Source organism: Spodoptera frugiperda, chromosome 22 (genome assembly GCF_023101765.2).
Source record: "Spodoptera frugiperda isolate SF20-4 chromosome 22, AGI-APGP_CSIRO_Sfru_2.0, whole genome shotgun sequence".
Classification (NCBI taxonomy): Eukaryota; Metazoa; Arthropoda; class Insecta; order Lepidoptera; family Noctuidae; genus Spodoptera; species Spodoptera frugiperda.
The window spans coordinates 94,351-114,694 of NC_064233.1; the positions used below are offsets into that span (position 1 = coordinate 94,351).

Sequence of the window (20,344 nt, forward strand, 5' to 3'; positions counted from 1 at the left end):
GTCAAATGTCTGTCAAATCCGATTTGTCAAATATCAGCAACGCGACAACAAATCTTTGAAAATGATTAAATATTAATTAAAGGCGTGTGTTTTAATATTATTTTACTAAAAGAAAATATTACAATATTATTTTCGAACGCATTCATATTAAAAGTATTCGTTTTGAGGTAAGTTTCTCGTAACTATTTCATTTTATAATCAATTTTATTACTTTATTTTTTCTTCGTACAGTTTTTAGATTATATAATTGAGAAATTAAGTGGAAAATATTGCTTTATTTATTAAATATTGTTAAGTATAAACCCAATAACCCTCTATATGTAAAATTGTATTTTAATTTCACTTTTTTTTCTTTTAAATGACCTTGACTGCAGATGTAGGAATCATGAATAAATATCATAATAATATTATATTTATTCAATATTTCGTTTACCACGTTAAACACTTGAATAAATAACTTGTAAAACATTTACTAATTTAAATATGAATTACTAATGTTACTCAGCATTTTTAATTCCAAGTAAAGTAATATAAAATGTAAAAAGTACTTTTTTATTACAGAAATAAATAAAAATGGCAACGAGCGGTTCCGGTGCGGTATTCTTTTTAGGCACGCGAGCACATTATCAGGTAAAATAGAAATGAAACGACAAAATAAATGAAAAGATTCAATAGAATGATGGCTATGGGTATTAATAGTTTAAAAATTGCAGTTGTAGTAAACTGATCACGAACATAATACCATATCTTTTAGTTTCCAAAAGGGTAGGCAGACAGAGATGCATTTTGCACATTCAATCAGAGGGCTTAGTACGAGTTTGTTTTACGTCAATGAGATCGTTTTTGTTTGGTTCTATCGCGCCGGTCTATCAGAGCGTAGAACGCCCTCTCTTTTCGTTTTCATTTAACAAACTCGTACTAAGGATACTGAAGTATCTTAACCTAGGTATCAGACGAATCACCTGATGGTAAGCAATCGCCGCCGACCATGGACATTTGAAACACCAGTGGCGTTAAAAGTAGGTACGTTGCCGGCCTTTTTGGGGTTAGAAATATATGAGTTGTGGGGAATCGGGGAATGGGAAGACTGGGAATTGGCCCTCCGGTTATATTGCTTCCCTCAAGTGGGTGCCACAATATTCGCCCGGGGTGTCAGTGGCCCTTACACCGGCACTGCATATACTAATACTCTATAGCTCTTCTGCCCATCTCCCCCAGGTGCTAAACCAGCCCGAGTCTCAGTACGACGCTGAGAACGGCAACACATCCACGGAGACGATATACCAGAACCCATCGGTCCAGGAGTTGTGGCCGGAGCAGAAACGGGACGACAACGAACGCTGGGGCTATTGCGAGCAGGAAGTCAGTTGTGAGTAAACTTAAGACTATGGACTTGGCTTAAGTCAGTTTTTTACATTTAATGGGTCGACGTTTGGCCGCTATCTCGCCTGATGGTAAGTGATGATAAGCAACCTATTCACTCGGGCTTTGAAGACACCCAGGTTGTACCCATCAGGAAACACAGACTCCGGCAAGGAGTTCCACTCCCTAGCAGTTCGCACAAGGAAGTTTGAAGCGAAGCGTGAAGCGAAGTTGTGAATAACCTTAAGACTATACATGGCTTAAATCGCGAGAGACACTAGGGCGTCGGGGATCGCGAGACGATCTCCGGCCTCCGTAAATGCGGGTCTGCAGACGACGAGCAAGGGTAGCTCGCCGCCCGACCAGAACCAGACCCGTGCGTGCGGCGCGTCGCGTTCTGCGCGCGCCTGAAAGAGCCATCAGACCACCACAGATGGGGCCCAGTAGGGCTGATGCCTGATCCGGAGCTGCGGACTACCTAGCGGGTTTACCGGGGCTCCGGCTCAACAAGCAGGAGTAGGAACGAGGTGGTTTTTAGTCAGTAAGAGTCTGACACTCCCTCTCGCCTCGCCCAAGGCGGGAGAAGTCATTGGATGATTTGAAAAAAAGAACAGATATTTTGATAACCGTAAGATGACTCATTTTTATTTTAATAACCGTCTGGTAGATTATTATTTTAAAACATTAGACAAATAGGTATTTTTTATTTTCTCACGGAAACAAAATATACTTTCGACGACATATTATTTTGAAATGTCGCGTGATATCACTTCTATGTACGTTTTAGACTTAGAAATGATATAGTTAGCTCCCAATCCTTGATTCATTTTATCTAAGTCTTTTTTACTTATAAAGTCCACTACCCCTCAGTCATTGGACTGCACGATTAACGCAGTAGCTGAATGATGGCAACGTGTCGCGGGTTTGATTCCCGCACTATTCGGGTGTGGGTGTAAAGTATTTATAAACATACTAATTCTACAGGAGAACATCCTAATTTTGGGCATTTTAAAAGAAAAAACGGCCATAAAAATAATTAATAATGTAATTATTTACTTCCACAATAACCATACTCCATCTCTTTCCCTCCTACCAGTATCAGATGAGAGGGAGAGATCGGACAGTTTGCTGCGCTCGCGACGCAGACAGAGTACGGCAGCACTGTGCGAGGGAGACGACATGAAGCCTGCACTACTCAACTCTGTGGGGAACAGGTGATTTTGTACTCTATTTTTTGAGTGATAGGGATCAATTTTGTAAAATTGTTCAAGGGTTTTTGGTGTCTTGATTTTTCGTTCTGTGATGGGGTAGGCAGAGGTGCACATACAATATAAGAAGAAGCCTATGGGAGAGAGGGTAATAGCGTTTAATGAGAAATGTTACTGAAAAATTTAATATAACCCCAATAACACTACCTGTCTCGAGAATCAAACCCTATAGTCCCCTTGTACGGTAATCGCGAGTTCACGAATATTTTGGAACAAGCACCTATACCTTCACCGACAGACTGAGTGAAGAACAATAATGTTAATCAAATATTTTATCTCACATTTTAAACTTGCCCTGGACTTCCATAATAATTCAAGACCAAAATTTGCCAAATCGGTCCGGCCGTCTCGAGTTTTAGGGAGACTAACGAACATCAATCAATTCGGCAACTGGCTGCCGTGCAACGTGTAGCGGGTTCAATTCTCGCACGGAGCAACTCTTTGTGTGATCCACAAATTGTTGTTCCGGGTCTGGGTGTCATGTGTATGAACTTGTATGTTTGTAAACGCACCTACGACACAGGAGAAATTCCTAGCGTGGGGCAAGTTTTTTTTTAATTGTCATTTCAAAGTACCTATAATACTTATATTTTAGAAATAAATGCTTTGACCACATGACAATGTTCCCAGTGGCCCCACGAAGTGTCCAAAAGGCCTGGCTGCCGTGCAACGTATAGAGGGTTCGATTCTCGCACGGAGCAACACTTTGTGTGATCCACAAATTGTCGTTGCGGGTCTGGGTGTCATGTGCATGTGAACTTGTATGTTTGTAAACGCACCCACGACACAGGAGAAAATGAAGGGCAACGTTTTTTAAGTAATTTCAAAGCGCCTATAATATTTTAATTGATATAAATGGCTTTGACCACATGCCAATGTTCACAGTGGCCCCACAAAATGTCCAAAAGGCCGCGGCACTCTCCTGACGCTGCTCTGGTCGCTGGCTCGACGCAAGCGGCGCGGCATCACCAACGACGAACTCTACTTACGACACATCGACAGCGCACTCACCAACAACTGCACCTACAGGGAGAGTTGCCGGTGTCTGGAGTGCCAGGTAAGAACATAAATGTAGATACTAGCGGACCCGACAGACGTTGTCCTGTCTACACGTTAATTTGAAAATTTTAAACTTTTTTCATAAGCTAAAACATTATGGACCTTTTTGATGAAAATTATTATTCAAATGTTATGACAATATCTAACGTCATTCATATTTGACACTGCGATGGTAGCGCCGTCCGTCGGATCCGATGTAAAATATTCCAAAATCAACAACTACTAACAAATTAAAAATTAATTAAAAATTGTGAATCTAAACCATTCTCAGATCCCCTTGAACACACACAAAAAATTTCATCAAAATCAGTTCAGTCGTTTAAGAGAAGTTCAGTGACATACACACTTACAGAAGAATTATATATATAAAGATTTCATTGTAACTTTCGTGAGACATACTAAATTAATTATTATGTTATCGGCATACTCACGTAACTGTTTGACGAGGAACTCGACTACTCTACAGTAGCAGCGCGACAGTCGCCGCGTCGTGTGTCGCGGAATGCTGCTCATGAATATGAGCCTCTAGCATGGCTTGAAACTAGTCGAGTTCCTCGTCAAAACATTACGTGAGTAAGCCGATAACATAATAATTAAATGTAGATATTATTATATTAGCTACTTCCGCGCGGTTTCACCCGCTCTGCTCGGCTCCTATTGGTCATAGCGTGATGTTTTATATACTATAGCCTTCCTCGATAAATGCACTACCCAACACAAAAATAATTATTCAAATCGGACCAGTAGTTCCGGAGATTAGCGCGTTCAAACAAACAAACAAACTCTTCAGCTTTATAATATTAGTATATATTAGTATAGATACTAATATCTGCCAGCGGCTTCGCCCGCCTTTTGGTATGAAAAGTAACCTATGTGTTATTCCAGATCATAATCTATCCTTGTTCCAAATTTTATTCCGATCCCTTCAGCCGTTTTGACGTGATTGAGTAACAAATATACACACAAACTAACAAACTTTCGCAACTTGTACATATATGACTTTTTTGTATACTCATTAGTTTTATTTTTATCACAATAACAAAATAACATTAGCACGCGTGCGTAATGTTCCAAAATACCTACTAGACTTCCGATTACGCGGGCGCCTCGCTGTTAACAGCTGATCAGCGAAAACGCGCGAAATTTTGTTGTTTTGTTATTGTGATAAAAATAAAACTAATGAGTATACAAAAACAGTTTCTTTGGGAAAGTTGTTTGTAATCATGAGTACAATCGCGTGTTTAAATATCGTTCACTAATTACCAGTCACCCTATATACACCAAGCGACAAAGCCGCCTTGACCGCTCGCCCTTTCTGACTGGGTCAAAGACATGAAAATAAAAAGACAGTGCGAGAGGGACGGCGCTATGTAGGTTGTATAGCTCCATCCCTCTTGCACTGTTCAGTGATCTACCATTCTCAGACTAAGGCCCCAGAAAAGAACAGGTCAAAATCCTAAACACGTTTTTCCAGAAATAGGATCACAAGCTTAAGTTTTGCTCTTGAAAATGTTTTTTTATGCACATTTTTATGCATATTTCACACATTCTTTGCGCAAATCTATTTTTGGCACTTTAAAACTGCATTATAAACAAGTCTGGAATTGTGTCCAATATATGGCAATAGGCTCACCCCCTATTACATGGGACTGATAACACAAATGGTGAAAAGTGGGTGTACATTGTATAGCGGCATTACGTGCCGTAATGTGCACCTCTGCCTTCGTCTTCGGGGATAAAGGGCGTGACGATATAGATAGATAGACTTAAATAACATTATTATCGTTAGGTACTATTTCAAACCAGTCAGACTAGAATATTAACTAATTATTTATTACGTATTTCGATGCATTTGCACTTAAAACCAACTAGACTACCTCTATCATAAAGAAAGTATGTCAGTAGCGTCGTTGAAGCGAATTTGCATACATTTGTATTCGTTATTGGTAGACAGAGGTACACATATACAATGTAATTTGTGTGCTTTCTTGCCACCGTCGCGTCGTGGTATAAAAGAAATTGTAGCACAGACCTGTCAAAAGTTACTTATGGCAAGAAAACGACTATAAGTAACTTCATTCACCTCTAAACTGTCGATTAACTGCAAGATACTTAGCGTGTGTAGCACCTAAACCAGGAATGGCAAACCATTGGCTTGTGTGCCACGACAGTGATCACTAGATAAAACTTTTTTTATGGTACAAGCCGGTGAACGAGCAGTCTGATCACCTAATTGTAAGCAATCGCGGCCGGCCTTTTGGGGGTTAGGAATTTAAGGGTTGTTGGGGAATCGGGGATTGGAAAGACGGATAAATAAAGAATATAATAACTAAACCGAAAAAAAAATCATTGAAAAAGAATTTTCAGAGTAAAAACCGAAAATGATGTTCAAGAACTTGTAAATAAAATTCAGTTTTTAACATTTTTTTATAGCATTTATTTATTTGTTAGATGTATGTATGAATGAAATATTGCTTAGTTGTCCGTCAGTACATATTATATATATATATATATGTGTATAAAAAAATGAATCATTTAATTATTTACATACATGAAATGTGTTTTTTTTTCTGATGACAATATTATAGGCACGAATTTAGATTGTTTTTTCATATATTTAAAGCATTTTTTTATTTTTAAATAGTCTATAGTACTTTTTGGAACAGGGTTTCCTAATATAAAGAAAAAAGAAACTTGATTTTAAATACCATACCCAAAAAAATCTTTTAACAACTATTATAGCTTCTGCCAACGGCTTTGCCTTCCCGTGAGATAAAAAGTATCCTATCACCCAAGTCAACTCATACCCTGTCTGTATACCAAATTTCATCAAAATCCGTTCAGTAGTTTCAGCATGATTGACGAACAAACATATAAACCAACAAATTTTCACATTTAAAATACATATTAGTGTGATTTTCGGTCAAAATTCACTTTCGAAATCTAGTTTTTCAGAAACCCTGTTTCAAAAGCTGCTCACAGATTTGCGACGAGTCAAATTTATTTTGAAATATTTATACCTATCTAATATTTTTTTTATACTATAGTAAAATATAGTATTTTTTTATAACTATATAATTTGGAAGCTTTTAGACTTGTAATTTTAAACTTAAAATTGTTTTTTCATGGGTGCATTTGAGTATCTGTTCAATTACAATATTTAAACAAATTCTATGTTACAGTTTCTTCAAACAATTATGAGCTCTATTTACAAAGATTTACGACAGGTATTGAATACAAAATTTGTTTGCAAAATCATTTATTTACTGCAGTTATTGTTTAGCTTATGTCAAAATAGCTTGACATAACTATATAAGTTTTTAAACAGACATGGTCACTAACACTATCATTAGAACTTGAGACGAGATATTTACCATGTTTATTTATGTCTATAAGTTTCCGATATTTCGGCACTGTTGCAAGCGCCATGATCACGGATGAACTGGAAACTCATAGACATAAATAAACATGGTAAATATCATGTCTCAAGTTCTAATGATAGTATTTAATTATGTTGAAATATCGTGACAAATAACACCCATGTAAAAACATACAACAGTCGTAAAATCGCACGACTTAGTCGCTAATATGCAAGCAGACAATTCTTTTAATAAAATTTACAATAAAAAAACATAGATTTTAAAGCCAATGCGTTGCTTATAAAACGTTTTAATTCACAAACTTGTCAATGTCATATTCTAATGTGTCCGTAATATCAGTTTGCACATCGTCAACGGTCTTCTTTCGTTCCTCTAATCGAAGACACTTGAGACACTTCTGCCCTTTACGTAGCCAACAGCCTCTATGATACATCGAATTACACTTATCACACATTAAGGCTCCGCTGTCAAACGGATACAACACTTCGTTGTTCTTACACACCTCACAGAGGTACCCCTTCCCAGAACAAAGATCACAGCTCGTTATATGTGACCGACACACCTCCGTTAGTTCCGTTAACTGTGTCTCTAAAGACCCATCGTTAATAGCTTGCAAATGACTCATGCTGTACTTCTTGTTCACATCTCCAAGTTGAACGAATAACGGTGATAGTAAGTTCGTGCCTTCCGCACAAGCACAGAGGTACCGTCGCATCCATTCCAAGTCTTTCCGCATCTTGTGCACCCATTCTAACTCCGCTATAAAGTTGAATAACCTCGGGTTTATCCTTTCAATATCGATATATGGTCTGGACCACGATAGATTCAGCATTTGGTATGCTAACCGAGACACATACCGTTTTTCCCAATCCCAATTATGTATCACTCTAGCGGGTATTGCGGATAAATCGTTCCAGTGGCACGTAGCACAGAAATATAAGCCAGTATAGTCACATAATCGCGGTTCATTCCACATGTCTTTGAAAGTTAATGCGGTTTGGCACTCTGCGCACTTATAGTCTTGCGCTGCTAAGCCTTTTTCCGGACATATACTCATTTCGAAGCTCCCTTTTTCTGTCATAAGGACATGGGCACAAACTCTGCATATATGGTCCACACATTTGTAGTGACACAGGTATCCACAGTCGTTGCATATGTAGGAACCTTGCACAATACTCCAAATGACTCCGCTGCAGTGGTCGCAGTACTGTTTACGGTTCGAAGGGTTGGTCTGCTGCTCGAAGTGATGTCCCTTTATAGAAACGCGCAACCTCGCTTGCCCATTATTGTCTTTTATGTCTTCTAAGCGTAGTCGTAACTCTACAAGGTATCTCACAAGCCATTTGCGCTCGTCGGAACATTGTGCTGTGTTTAAAACGAGTTCTTTGCACCGTATAATCGCTTTTTCTATCTCCTCTTTCGTCGCTGAGCTGTGGATCTTCAATTTTTGGTTCGCAATTGATTTTGGTATGCAATTCGAGTCGTATCCTTCGTCTAAGGATAGGTTGCCTGAAGTCGACGATGTTGATGTTCTAGAAGTAGCTTCTACGCTTGGGCTGCAGCATATAATGCTGTTCCTGTATTTAGGTGAGTCGTTCGCGATGGCTGCTGCCATGGTCGTTAAATTTTACACAAAGGATGATCAACAATCACAATTATATCTCGCGTACATTTGCGTAAAATTTTGCAATACGCACGTCAGTGTTTTTACGTTTTAGTCAAGCACACAACTGTTATCTTGCGTTACGTCTCATTTCGTTTCTGAATCAGTTATGTTTTGATTGCGATTCGTGGTTTTTTTCTCCGTATCACAAATATCACAATAGTACTGTTGTCGTCATTTTTTGACAGATGAATTCATTATTCGTTTCTGTATGTTGGTAGTATTGAGTGCGTTCCGTTTAGAGCAGAAAAGCAAAGGTGATGATACAAAACGTGTTTAAACTATTATTTTATTTTTTGTTATTAAATAATAGGTTTTAAAAACTAACAAAAATAGACTAATTTTACTCAATAATTATGTGCTATATAATAAAATTTTAACACAAAAATGATAAACAATATTTACGACACGAAAGCAACTTGGAACGAAACGTCACCCCACAGCGCAGGCGTACCAAACTCACGTCAATAACTTTTATCGGTCAGCTGTCAACACAAAGCAACTCATTGCGTTTTCTAGCAAATTTTTTTAGCATACATTGCTTCTAAACTACCAAATATTTCACTACAACTAATCCACGTTCTATACAAAACCGTCAATGTATATTAAATGAGTGTAACCTCGAGTTTTAAAAAGATTTAAATTGCACGCTCCGTAAATGAGATCAGCTTCTATATTTGTGCCCATTACCTAGATTACAAGTACTTAGTAAATGACCTACGACCAACACGTGCTAATATTAATCTTTGTATTTAATATTGATAATTATTGCATTATTCTAATGGAGTATATTAGTAGGTTAAACTTTGTAGTGAATTAGGTAATAAGGGTTTAATGTTAACCCTAATTAGGTATTATTGGCGCGCATTTTATTGTTTATTTGTTTTTTAATAAAATAAAATATGGCGGTAAAGTAAATGTTAGGTTTTTGGGTCTGAGATTCGAATATAAACATAGCGCCTATTATTTCCGAATGGGTAGGCAGAGGCGGGGTAAAATAGAGTATTACCACAGAATACTAGTATTACTACATCGGGGTGGGTAGCTACAACGTTTCATTAGTTACTATTAAATCAGTAATGATTACTGACTTAATAAGAAGAGTATTGCAAAGGCGATTTCCGAACGAGAAGTCTCGGATGCGATTCCTAGGGCGTGATGGGGCGATGGCCCAGGGCGACAAATTCTGGGGGGCGCCAAGGTCTGAAGTTGGAGTCTCTTGCCTCTCCTGGTGCAAACCCTCAGAACTGTGCTCTACGCTCTGTGCATATGCATATTTTTTATTGAGAACAAAACTTTCTACGTCCGCGTCGTTAGCTCTGGGTAACGCTAAAGGAAAGATGAAATTCTTAATATAATTTTACTTGGGATCAGCAAAAAACTAACACTTGATATTGCTTCCCTCAAGTGGGCGCCACAATATTTTCGCCCGGGGTATCAGTGGCCCTTACGCCGGCACTGTCTCGACTCGAGTGTTATAAATAAGTCGGTAAAAAAAAAGAATGACCGTCATATTTTTAATTCCAGAGCCGTTACTTCGAGTGTGACGACGAGAGCGAGGACTACAGCTCTGACGACGACAGCTACGTGCCGCGGTACGTCGTGGAGGCCATGGAGGCGCACCACCAGCTGCCCGAGTCTGATGATGATGAGGTACTGGCATCATCATGCCATTTAATTTGGGACAGCCCTAACGTTAGAATTTAAGATCACGGATGAACTGATCATAGCGCTTGCAACAGTGCTGAAATATCGGAAACTCATAGACATAAATAAACATGGTAAATATCCCGTCTCAAGTTCTAATGATAGTGTTAGTGACCATGTCAGTTTAACAACTTATATTGGGGCAGCCTGCCTCAACCTTCCAAAACCGCTGCAACTCATTTACAGGATCTACAGTAGATACAACCATGAAAACACCGGAACACTACTGAGTCATTTAATGGTTACTTAACTCAGTCCTTAGCAATTGTTTTCGATACAAAATCGTTACTAAGGAATAGATTAAGTAATCATTAAATGTCTCTGAGTGCGGCAATTACTGACTAAAAACCACCCCATTCCTACTCCTGCTTTTCGAGTCAGAGCCCCGGTAACCCACTAGGTAGTCCGCTGTGGTGGTCTGATGGCTGTCGGTGCTGATTAAAAATGATCGAAAATGATTTGTAGGAGAATAAATGGCAATAGGCTCACCACCTTAATACATGGGACTTACAACATAAATTGTGAAAACTGGGTGTTACATTGTACAGTGACATTACGTGTAATAAAGTGCACCTCTGCCTACCTCTTCAGGGATTAACCCGTCGTGTGCCAGAACGCAGATCTACGCGAGTCACAATGCATTTTCTATTGTTGTTTTTTATACGAAAGGTTAAAGGCTATATGAATATAGCGCACGTGTGAAGCCGGGGTGTATTGTTAGTACGTAGGTAAGTGTGGGAAAGTAGATAAGGTATAGTCCAAGTCTCATATTATATTGTATTATTTCTTAAACAATGATCGATTTGGTAGTTTCTTGGAAACAGAAGCGATAATTGTTGTATGTATACCTGACTAGACATTCCAACGTGATAACGACATCGGTATCCGCTCACAATGTCATTTTCGCAAAATGATATCCAATTGCAAAATATCAGGCGACGCATTGGGTAATTTTTGTGACTTATCCAAGGCGTTCGACTGTGTGTCCCTCATGATACACTGATCAGGAAGCTATCCCATTATGGAATACGAGGCAACTCTCTGGACCTACTTATCTCATACTCTGATAGGATTCAGAGAGTCGAAATTAACGGAAAAATTTCCGCCGGGTCTATTGTTAAGGTGGGTGTTCCGCAGGGGTCAAATCTCGGCCCATTTTTATTTCTTATTTATATTATAGTGATTCACCTTATCTTGTAAGAGGTAACCATGGAATTGTACTGTTTGCTGATAATACCTCTTTACCATTTAAACCCAAACGTAGAAAATGAGTCAGTTGTCATGTAAATAGTGCTCTCCCGAAATTAGTACACTGACACATGCGTGCTGCCATCTGAATAGGTGCGGTCATACAGTTGTTGTATTTCCTCTAAAGACCACTACAGAATCCGTTTGCACGGTTTTCGGTCACGGTTTATTTGAACGTCTGAGTTAGTTTTGGCCAGTCTCATCTAGTTATTTAAGAGATTGACGTGAAAAAGTGTCATCTTGTAACCTATTTGCAAAAAAATAAATATCTATAGAATTAGATTTCGTTTTCTGTCTATTTTGTAAGGAAACTTTTGAACATTACTCACGTAAATATACTGAGTAAAGCTCTACTAGTTTCGAATCTAAGATAAGCAGCGTGCGCATACGCGGTAACGTCGCGCAGCCTACGTGACGTCGCGTCAGTAGGCTTAGTCTTTAGGTTACGATAGCCGACCTTATCGCTTACCTAACGCGTTCTCTTCCAGGAAACGTTTGAGCATTATAAAATACCACGCTTGCTTTAGGCGGATTAGCAATTTCAAACTTATATTATATTGGAAATAATAATTCAACACTGGACGTTATTAATGCTTTGACGGCAGAAATTGTAGAACAGTAGATTTAGGTAAAAGGTACATAAATGTATTACGAAATTTATCGATCCCGAAAAAGCATTTGATCCTAGCGAACTGGCTAACCTCCTCTAACCTTAATTTAATCTTGGAATACCACATTGACTATTTCTTTGAATGTCTGTTCCATTGAGTTCCATTTAACAATTCGTTAAAATATGTCCTTTACAATTGAGTGGTCACACCTGTCGATCTATATGGATTCGGGTGCTGGGCCATGAGAAAGGCGGGTGAAAGAAGTTTGCCTACAGCAGAGATGAGGATGCTGCGATGGATATGTGGCGTGATGGGACTAGACAATATAATACACGGCTATGTAAATGAAACTTAAGAGCAGCGCTCTCTCGTCTCTCTAAATATGGGAATCTGTACATCCCAACATACATTCTGTCTGTATATGGAACTGAAGGCTTCAAAAAGCTTCTGAGCATTTTATTGCATTAATGAACGAAAACCAATTTAATCTTGTTTTCATCATACCTTATTCTACTGGTCAATTTATTTGTAATAACTTCTTTAACAATATAAGTCAGAAAGAGATAGCCACATATGACTACACAGCAATTGATGCGTTAGATAAGGACAAAATATACAATAGTGAAAAAGTGAGATAGCAAAACACAAAAGGTGTGCGTTAGAGAGAGACAGCGTATCACTTCTCCCCACCACGTATTGTATGTTGTTAACACAATACAAGTTGTAGGCTAGCAGTTCACCCGTCACTTCGCCAGTTGCTCTTGTGACATCGCACTGTATAGTCGTGTACCGAGTGTGCATCAGTATTGAAATTAATTTTGTAATCATTTAATAAACATGGTTGTCGAGAGTTTTAGCTGGAGTGAAGAAGTGGAGTCGGCCGGTATGTACCCGTAGAAATACTAAGGATTTTTTTAAATTCCTATTCGAAACAAAATCTAATTAATCTTTTCCCACAGATCCCATGATAATGGAAGAACAACGGGAGACTAGGAGAGACTCCGTCAACTCCATCGAGCCCGAGGTAAAGACTCCACAAACACCGGAGACTAAATCCTCGGTGGACGAGGAAGACGGAGCTTTAAAGGACTTGCTCCGGGTCGATGAACAATATTATCCCTTATTGGCCTTGGTATGTAACATTATATTTTCTTAAATTATTTTACTTACTAATTAATAACTGGGGACATGATTGTTAATTTATTGACTCATCTTTGTTACAGTTGGAACAATTTTCCCCTGAAGACGACGGCATCCAATTCAACATAAAGTTGAAACAGTTTGAGACTACAATGTCATCCATGTGTCCGGACGACTCGCGTGTGCAGTAAGTATTTATCTATTTCTTTTTTTTTCAAATTATATCTTCTACTAGTATCTTATTCTCATCGTGTCCCGTAAATATTACTAATAATTTTATTTTACTTTGTCTAGACAAGCATTCGCGACGTTCCGCGCGGCGGCCCTGCGGTGCCCGGTGATGGCGCGTAAGCTGGCCGCAGTGGGTGTTTCGTTCACTCGCCAGCAGAACAAGCCACTGCTTCGTAGAACCCTCCTTAATGTCGTCATGCAGGACACTTTCTCCAGTAAGTACCCTTTCCCAAGATCTATTTACCCCTTTGAATTCAGTTCACCCGGTTTTACCGCAATCCCCTCGAATTGAACTTCTGCTCGAAGCTTCGTAAAAACTTCTTAAGGAATATATCAAATAAATAATTGTCATCTTCTTCAACAGAACTGGACGTGCTACAGCGCTCAAATCCGCTGTTCCTCGTCAACGCTGCGAATCTGATGGGGGATTACTTCGCCAACGCTCGCCTCAGTAACGGCGACAAGCTTCACTTTCTAGCTGAGCCACTACTGCAATACTTGCGTGCTTTACTCGCCGCCCATGATACACGTGCACATCACAGTCTCGCTGCACAAGTAAGTTTCAAACGAACATTTATTATTTTGTAAAAAATGCTGTTTTATTGCCAAACACATACATTCATTGTTTAGTAACATTGTGACAGCTAAGCAGATTAAAATACTAATATGTAACTTTCTTTTGTCCACAGTTAATGCAAAACGGTCGCGAGCTACTCTCCGTAGTAGCTCAAGAGATGGACGAGCTCTCGGTCTCGATCCGTCTCCGTCTGCTCTCGTCCCCACCAGTCAGCACAACGTGGCTACTACTCTCCGCAGACCTTTGCCTCAACAAGTTTCTTCCCCTACCGACTACGCTGCAACAGTTTTACACCGCTCATCTGGTAACAACCACGGAAGAAAATGTCAGTGAAGCCAGCTATAGATGTTGGAAGAAAAGCCCCGAGAAGAACGAGAATAAACCAGATGCTGCGGCGCTTGCAGAAGAAGTCAGTCAAAGTATATCTCAGATTAGTCTGCGTAATAATGAGGACACGAAGCCTAAGAAAGAACCAATCTCAGTTAGCCAAGATACATGGACAGGTGATGATACCTTAAGGAAAAGATACGACCTTAACTCTTGGCGGCAAACAGAAGAGACGAGAATAAAGGCTAATGACTGCCAACAAGGGGGGGATATCTTCCAAAGTCACCCCGAAAGAAATGTGTCTCAGGCCCCAGAAAAGCCAAAATTAGGCGTTGGAGCTAGGTTATTGAGACTTAGAGCCCTCTCAAAGGAATCAATCTCAGTCAGCGAAGACACATGGTCAGGACCCGACTCCCGCCCGCCGCACATAAGTATGAGATCACGAAAGGGGAGGATTAATGGAAAGAAAGACGGAACAACAGCCAAGGCGACCCCAAGACGCCATGTCGCCGAAGTACCGCGCAGCGCCAAATACTGGGGCCACGACGACCGATGCGTCAAACATTATAGTTAGTAGGAATGTCTTGTATGTATGTATGTAAATAATTATTAATTTAGGGAATTGTACAAATGAAATTGTTACTTAAACCAAAAATGACGTTATAAATGTTGTGTATATTACTTATGAAATGTATTAAATAGTTGTAAAATAATTATACTTTAATGTAATGTAATAATAATCAATGAATAAAATTATTTTTGATAACTTCAAATTCGATATTTTCTATAAAACCCCTTATTCCTGACACAGCTAAGGAATACAAATTCAACATTCTGTAAGTTTCACTTCATAATAGACTCATAAACAACTATTAGCATTAGTCTTATCGTATTTTATAGAAAAGGTTATTTTTAATTCGTACCACACGATGCTACGGCGTAGCAGGTGATACTACGGTGTAGTAAAATCTGACGAAATAGACTGTAGTTTAGACTTGTTTACACTTGTTTGCCATCACGAGCATTACCAAAGCCTTGTTCCAAAGTTTCCTCACAAACCAAAAAGAAAACGAAATCTAATTCTATAGACAAGACAGTGGACGCACTTACACCCCTGTTTCACCATAATTTCCGAGAATATAGCGCCCGTATGAAGCCGGGGTGTATTGTTAGTACGTAGGGAAGCGTGGGAAAGTAGATAAGGTGTAGACCAAGTCTTATATATTGTGGTACCTATTTGTTAAACAATGATCGATTTGGTAGTTTCTTGGAAACAGAAGCGATAATTGTTGTATGTATACCTGACTAAACATTCCAATGTGATAACGTCATCGGTATCCGCTCACTTAAAATGTCATTTTCGCAAAATGATATCCAATTACGCAAAATATGCAGGCGACGCATTGGGTAATTTTTGTGACTTATCCAAGGCGTTCGATTGTGTCCCTCATGATACACTGATCAGGAAGCTATCCCATTATGGAATACGAGGCAACTCTCTGGACCTACTTATCTCATACTCTGATAGGATTCAGAGAGTCGAAATTAACGGAAAAATTTCCGCCGGGTCTATTGTTAAGGTGGGTGTTCCGCAGGGGTCAAATCTCGGCCCATTTTTATTTCTTATTTATATTATAGTGATTCACCTTATCTTGTAAGAGGTAACCATGGAATTGTACTGTTTGCTGATAATACCTCTTTACCATTTAAACCCAAACGTAGAAAATGAGTCAGTTGTCATGTAAATAGTGCTCTCCCGAAATTAGTACACTGACACATGCGTGCTGCCATCTGAATAGGTGCGGTCATACAGTTGTTGTATTTCCTCTAAAGACCACTACAGAATCCGTTTGCACGGTTTTCGGTCACGGTTTATTTGAACGTCTGAGTTAGTTTTGGCCAGTCTCATCTAGTTATTTAAGAGATTGACGTGAAAAAGTGTCATCTTGTAACCTATTTGCAAAAAAATAAATATCTATAGAATTAGATTTCGTTTTCTGTCTTGTTTTGTAAGGAAACTTTTGAACATTACTCACGTAAATATACTGAGTAAAGCTCTACTAGTTTCGAATCTAAGATAAGCAGCGTGCGCATACGCGGTAACGTCGCGCAGCCTACGTGACGTCGCGTCAGTAGGCTTAGTCTTTAGGTTACGATAGCCGACCTTATCGCTTACCTAACGCGTTCTCTTCCAGGAAACGTTTGAGCATTATAAAATACCACGCTTGCTTTAGGCGGATTAGCAATTTCAAACTTATATTATATTGGAAATAATAATTCAACACTGGACGTTATTAATGCTTTGACGGCAGAAATTGTAGAACAGTAGATTTAGGTAAAAGGTACATAAATGTATTACGAAATTTATCGATCCCGAAAAAGCATTTGATCCTAGCGAACTGGCTAACCTCCTCTAACCTTAATTTAATCTTGGAATACCACATTGACTATTTCTTTGAATGTCTGTTCCATTGAGTTCCATTTAACAATTCGTTAAAATATGTCCTTTACAATTGAGTGGTCACACCTGTCGATCTATATGGATTCGGGTGCTGGGCCATGAGAAAGGCGGGTGAAAGAAGTTTGCCTACAGCAGAGATGAGGATGCTGCGATGGATATGTGGCGTGATGGGACTAGACAATATAATACACGGCTATGTAAATGAAACTTAAGAGCAGCGCTCTCTCGTCTCTCTAAATATGGGAATCTGTACATCCCAACATACATTCTGTCTGTATATGGAACTGAAGGCTTCAAAAAGCTTCTGAGCATTTTATTGCATTAATGAACGAAAACCAATTTAATCTTGTTTTCATCATACCTTATTCTACTGGTCAATTTATTTGTAATAACTTCTTTAACAATATAAGTCAGAAAGAGATAGCCACATATGACTACACAGCAATTGATGCGTTAGATAAGGACAAAATATACAATAGTGAAAAAGTGAGATAGCAAAACACAAAAGGTGTGCGTTAGAGAGAGACAGCGTATCACTTCTCCCCACCACGTATTGTATGTTGTTAACACAATACAAGTTGTAGGCTAGCAGTTCACCCGTCACTTCGCCAGTTGCTCTTGTGACATCGCACTGTATAGTCGTGTACCGAGTGTGCATCAGTATTGAAATTAATTTTGTAATCATTTAATAAACATGGTTGTCGAGAGTTTTAGCTGGAGTGAAGAAGTGGAGTCGGCCGGTATGTACCCGTAGAAATACTAAGGATTTTTTTAAATTCCTATTCGAAACAAAATCTAATTAATCTTTTCCCACAGATCCCATGATAATGGAAGAACAACGGGAGACTAGGAGAGACTCCGTCAACTCCATCGAGCCCGAGGTAAAGACTCCACAAACACCGGAGACTAAATCCTCGGTGGACGAGGAAGACGGAGCTTTAAAGGACTTGCTCCGGGTCGATGAACAATATTATCCCTTATTGGCCTTGGTATGTAACATTATATTTTCTTAAATTATTTTACTTACTAATTAATAACTGGGGACATGATTGTTAATTTATTGACTCATCTTTGTTACAGTTGGAACAATTTTCCCCTGAAGACGACGGCATCCAATTCAACATAAAGTTGAAACAGTTTGAGACTACAATGTCATCCATGTGTCCGGACGACTCGCGTGTGCAGTAAGTATTTATCTATTTCTTTTTTTTTCAAATTATATCTTCTACTAGTATCTTATTCTCATCGTGTCCCGTAAATATTACTAATAATTTTATTTTACTTTGTCTAGACAAGCATTCGCGACGTTCCGCGCGGCGGCCCTGCGGTGCCCGGTGATGGCGCGTAAGCTGGCCGCAGTGGGTGTTTCGTTCACTCGCCAGCAGAACAAGCCACTGCTTCGTAGAACCCTCCTTAATGTCGTCATGCAGGACACTTTCTCCAGTAAGTACCCTTTCCCAAGATCTATTTACCCCTTTGAATTCAGTTCACCCGGTTTTACCGCAATCCCCTCGAATTGAACTTCTGCTCGAAGCTTCGTAAAAACTTCTTAAGGAATATATCAAATAAATAATTGTCATCTTCTTCAACAGAACTGGACGTGCTACAGCGCTCAAATCCGCTGTTCCTCGTCAACGCTGCGAATCTGATGGGGGATTACTTCGCCAACGCTCGCCTCAGTAACGGCGACAAGCTTCACTTTCTAGCTGAGCCACTACTGCAATACTTGCGTGCTTTACTCGCCGCCCATGATACACGTGCACATCACAGTCTCGCTGCACAAGTAAGTTTCAAACGAACATTTATTATTTTGTAAAAAATGCTGTTTTATTGCCAAACACATACATTCATTGTTTAGTAACATTGTGACAGCTAAGCAGATTAAAATACTAATATGTAACTTTCTTTTGTCCACAGTTAATGCAAAACGGTCGCGAGCTACTCTCCGTAGTAGCTCAAGAGATGGACGAGCTCTCGGTCTCGATCCGTCTCCGTCTGCTCTCGCCCCCACCAGTCAGCACAACGTGGCTACTACTCTCCGCAGACCTTTGCCTCAACAAGTTTCTTCCCCTACCGACTACGCTGCAACAGTTTTACACCGCTCATCTGGTAACAACCACGGAAGAAAATGTCAGTGAAGCCAGCTATAGATGTTGGAAGAAAAGCCCCGAGAAGAACGAGAATAAACCAGATGCTGCGGCGCTTGCAGAAGAAGTCAGTCAAAGTATATCTCAGATTAGTCTGCGTAATAATGAGGACACGAAGCCTAAGAAAGAACCAATCTCAGTTAGCCAAGATACATGGACAGGTGATGATACCTTAAGGAAAAGATACGACCTTAACTCTTGGCGGCAAACAGAAGAGACGAGAATAAAGGCTAATGACTGCCAACAAGGGGGGGATATCTTCCAAAGTCACCCCGAAAGAAATGTGTCTCAGGCCCCAGAAAAGCCAAAATTAGGCGTTGGAGCTAGGTTATTGAGACTTAGAGCCCTCTCAAAGGAATCAATCTCAGTCAGCGAAGACACATGGTCAGGACCCGACTCCCGCCCGCCGCACATAAGTATGAGATCACGAAAGGGGAGGATTAATGGAAAGAAAGACGGAACAACAGCCAAGGCGACCCCAAGACGCCATGTCGCCGAAGTACCGCGCAGCGCCAAATACTGGGGCCACGACGACCGATGCGTCAAACATTATAGTTAGTAGGAATGTCTTGTATGTATGTATGTAAATAATTATTAATTTAGGGAATTGTACAAATGAAATTGTTACTTAAACCAAAAATGTTATAAATGTTGTTTATATTACTTATGAAATGTATTAAATAGTTGTAAAATAATTATACTTTAATGTAATGTAATAATAATCAATGAATAAAATAATTTTTGATAACTTCAAATTCGATATTTTCTATAAAACCCCTTATTCCTGACACAGCTAAGGAATACAAATTCAACATTCTGTAAGTTTCACTTCATAATAAACTCATAAACAACTATTAGCATTAGTCTTATCGTATTTTGTAGAAAAGGTTAATTTTAATTCGTAGCACACGATGCTATGGCGTAGCAGGTGATACTACGGTGTAGTAAAATCTGACGAAATAGACTGTAGTTTAGACTTGTTTACACTTGTTTGCCATCACGAGCATTACCAAAGCCTTGTTCCAAAGTTTCCTCACAAACCAAAAAGAAAACGAAATCTAATTCTATAGACAAGACAGTGGACGCACTTACACTCCTGTTTCACCATAATTTCCGAGAATATAGCGCTCGTATGAAGCCGGGGTGTATTGTTAGTACGTAGG

At 39.3% G+C, this 20,344-nt stretch overlaps 5 protein-coding genes across 5 annotated transcripts in view; 3 read left to right on the top strand and 2 right to left on the bottom strand.

The window, feature by feature from the left end:
• Nucleotides 1-20,344, bottom strand: part of LOC126912128 (uncharacterized) — a 92,318-nt gene that overhangs the window by 54,607 nt on the left and 17,367 nt on the right. The gene's annotated exons all lie outside the window — the stretch shown is intronic.
• On the top strand, nucleotides 9-10,439 carry LOC118280132 (uncharacterized). The gene is made up of 6 exons (XM_050702440.1): nucleotides 9-167; nucleotides 562-630; nucleotides 1,219-1,369; nucleotides 2,459-2,576; nucleotides 3,516-3,687; nucleotides 10,260-10,439. The coding sequence occupies exons 2-6, from the start codon at nucleotides 574-576 to the stop codon at nucleotides 10,437-10,439; spliced, it is 678 nt and encodes a 225-aa protein (XP_050558397.1). The 5' UTR covers nucleotides 9-167; nucleotides 562-573.
• Nucleotides 6,103-8,930, bottom strand: LOC118280130 (differentially expressed in FDCP 8 homolog). The gene has a single exon (XM_035600054.2). The coding sequence runs from the start codon at nucleotides 8,682-8,684 to the stop codon at nucleotides 7,359-7,361; it is 1,326 nt and encodes a 441-aa protein (XP_035455947.2). The 5' UTR covers nucleotides 8,685-8,930; the 3' UTR covers nucleotides 6,103-7,358.
• On the top strand, nucleotides 13,591-15,214 carry LOC118279498 (uncharacterized). The gene is made up of 4 exons (XM_035599132.2): nucleotides 13,591-13,625; nucleotides 13,733-13,884; nucleotides 14,034-14,224; nucleotides 14,359-15,214. The coding sequence occupies exons 1-4, from the start codon at nucleotides 13,591-13,593 to the stop codon at nucleotides 15,145-15,147; spliced, it is 1,167 nt and encodes a 388-aa protein (XP_035455025.2). The 3' UTR covers nucleotides 15,148-15,214.
• LOC118279504 (uncharacterized) lies at nucleotides 16,635-19,810 on the top strand. Its single transcript, XM_035599138.2, has 6 exons — nucleotides 16,635-17,774; nucleotides 17,851-18,023; nucleotides 18,115-18,218; nucleotides 18,326-18,477; nucleotides 18,627-18,817; nucleotides 18,952-19,810. Exons 1-6 carry the CDS (start codon nucleotides 17,729-17,731, stop codon nucleotides 19,738-19,740), a joined length of 1,455 nt encoding a protein of 484 aa, XP_035455031.2. The 5' UTR covers nucleotides 16,635-17,728; the 3' UTR covers nucleotides 19,741-19,810.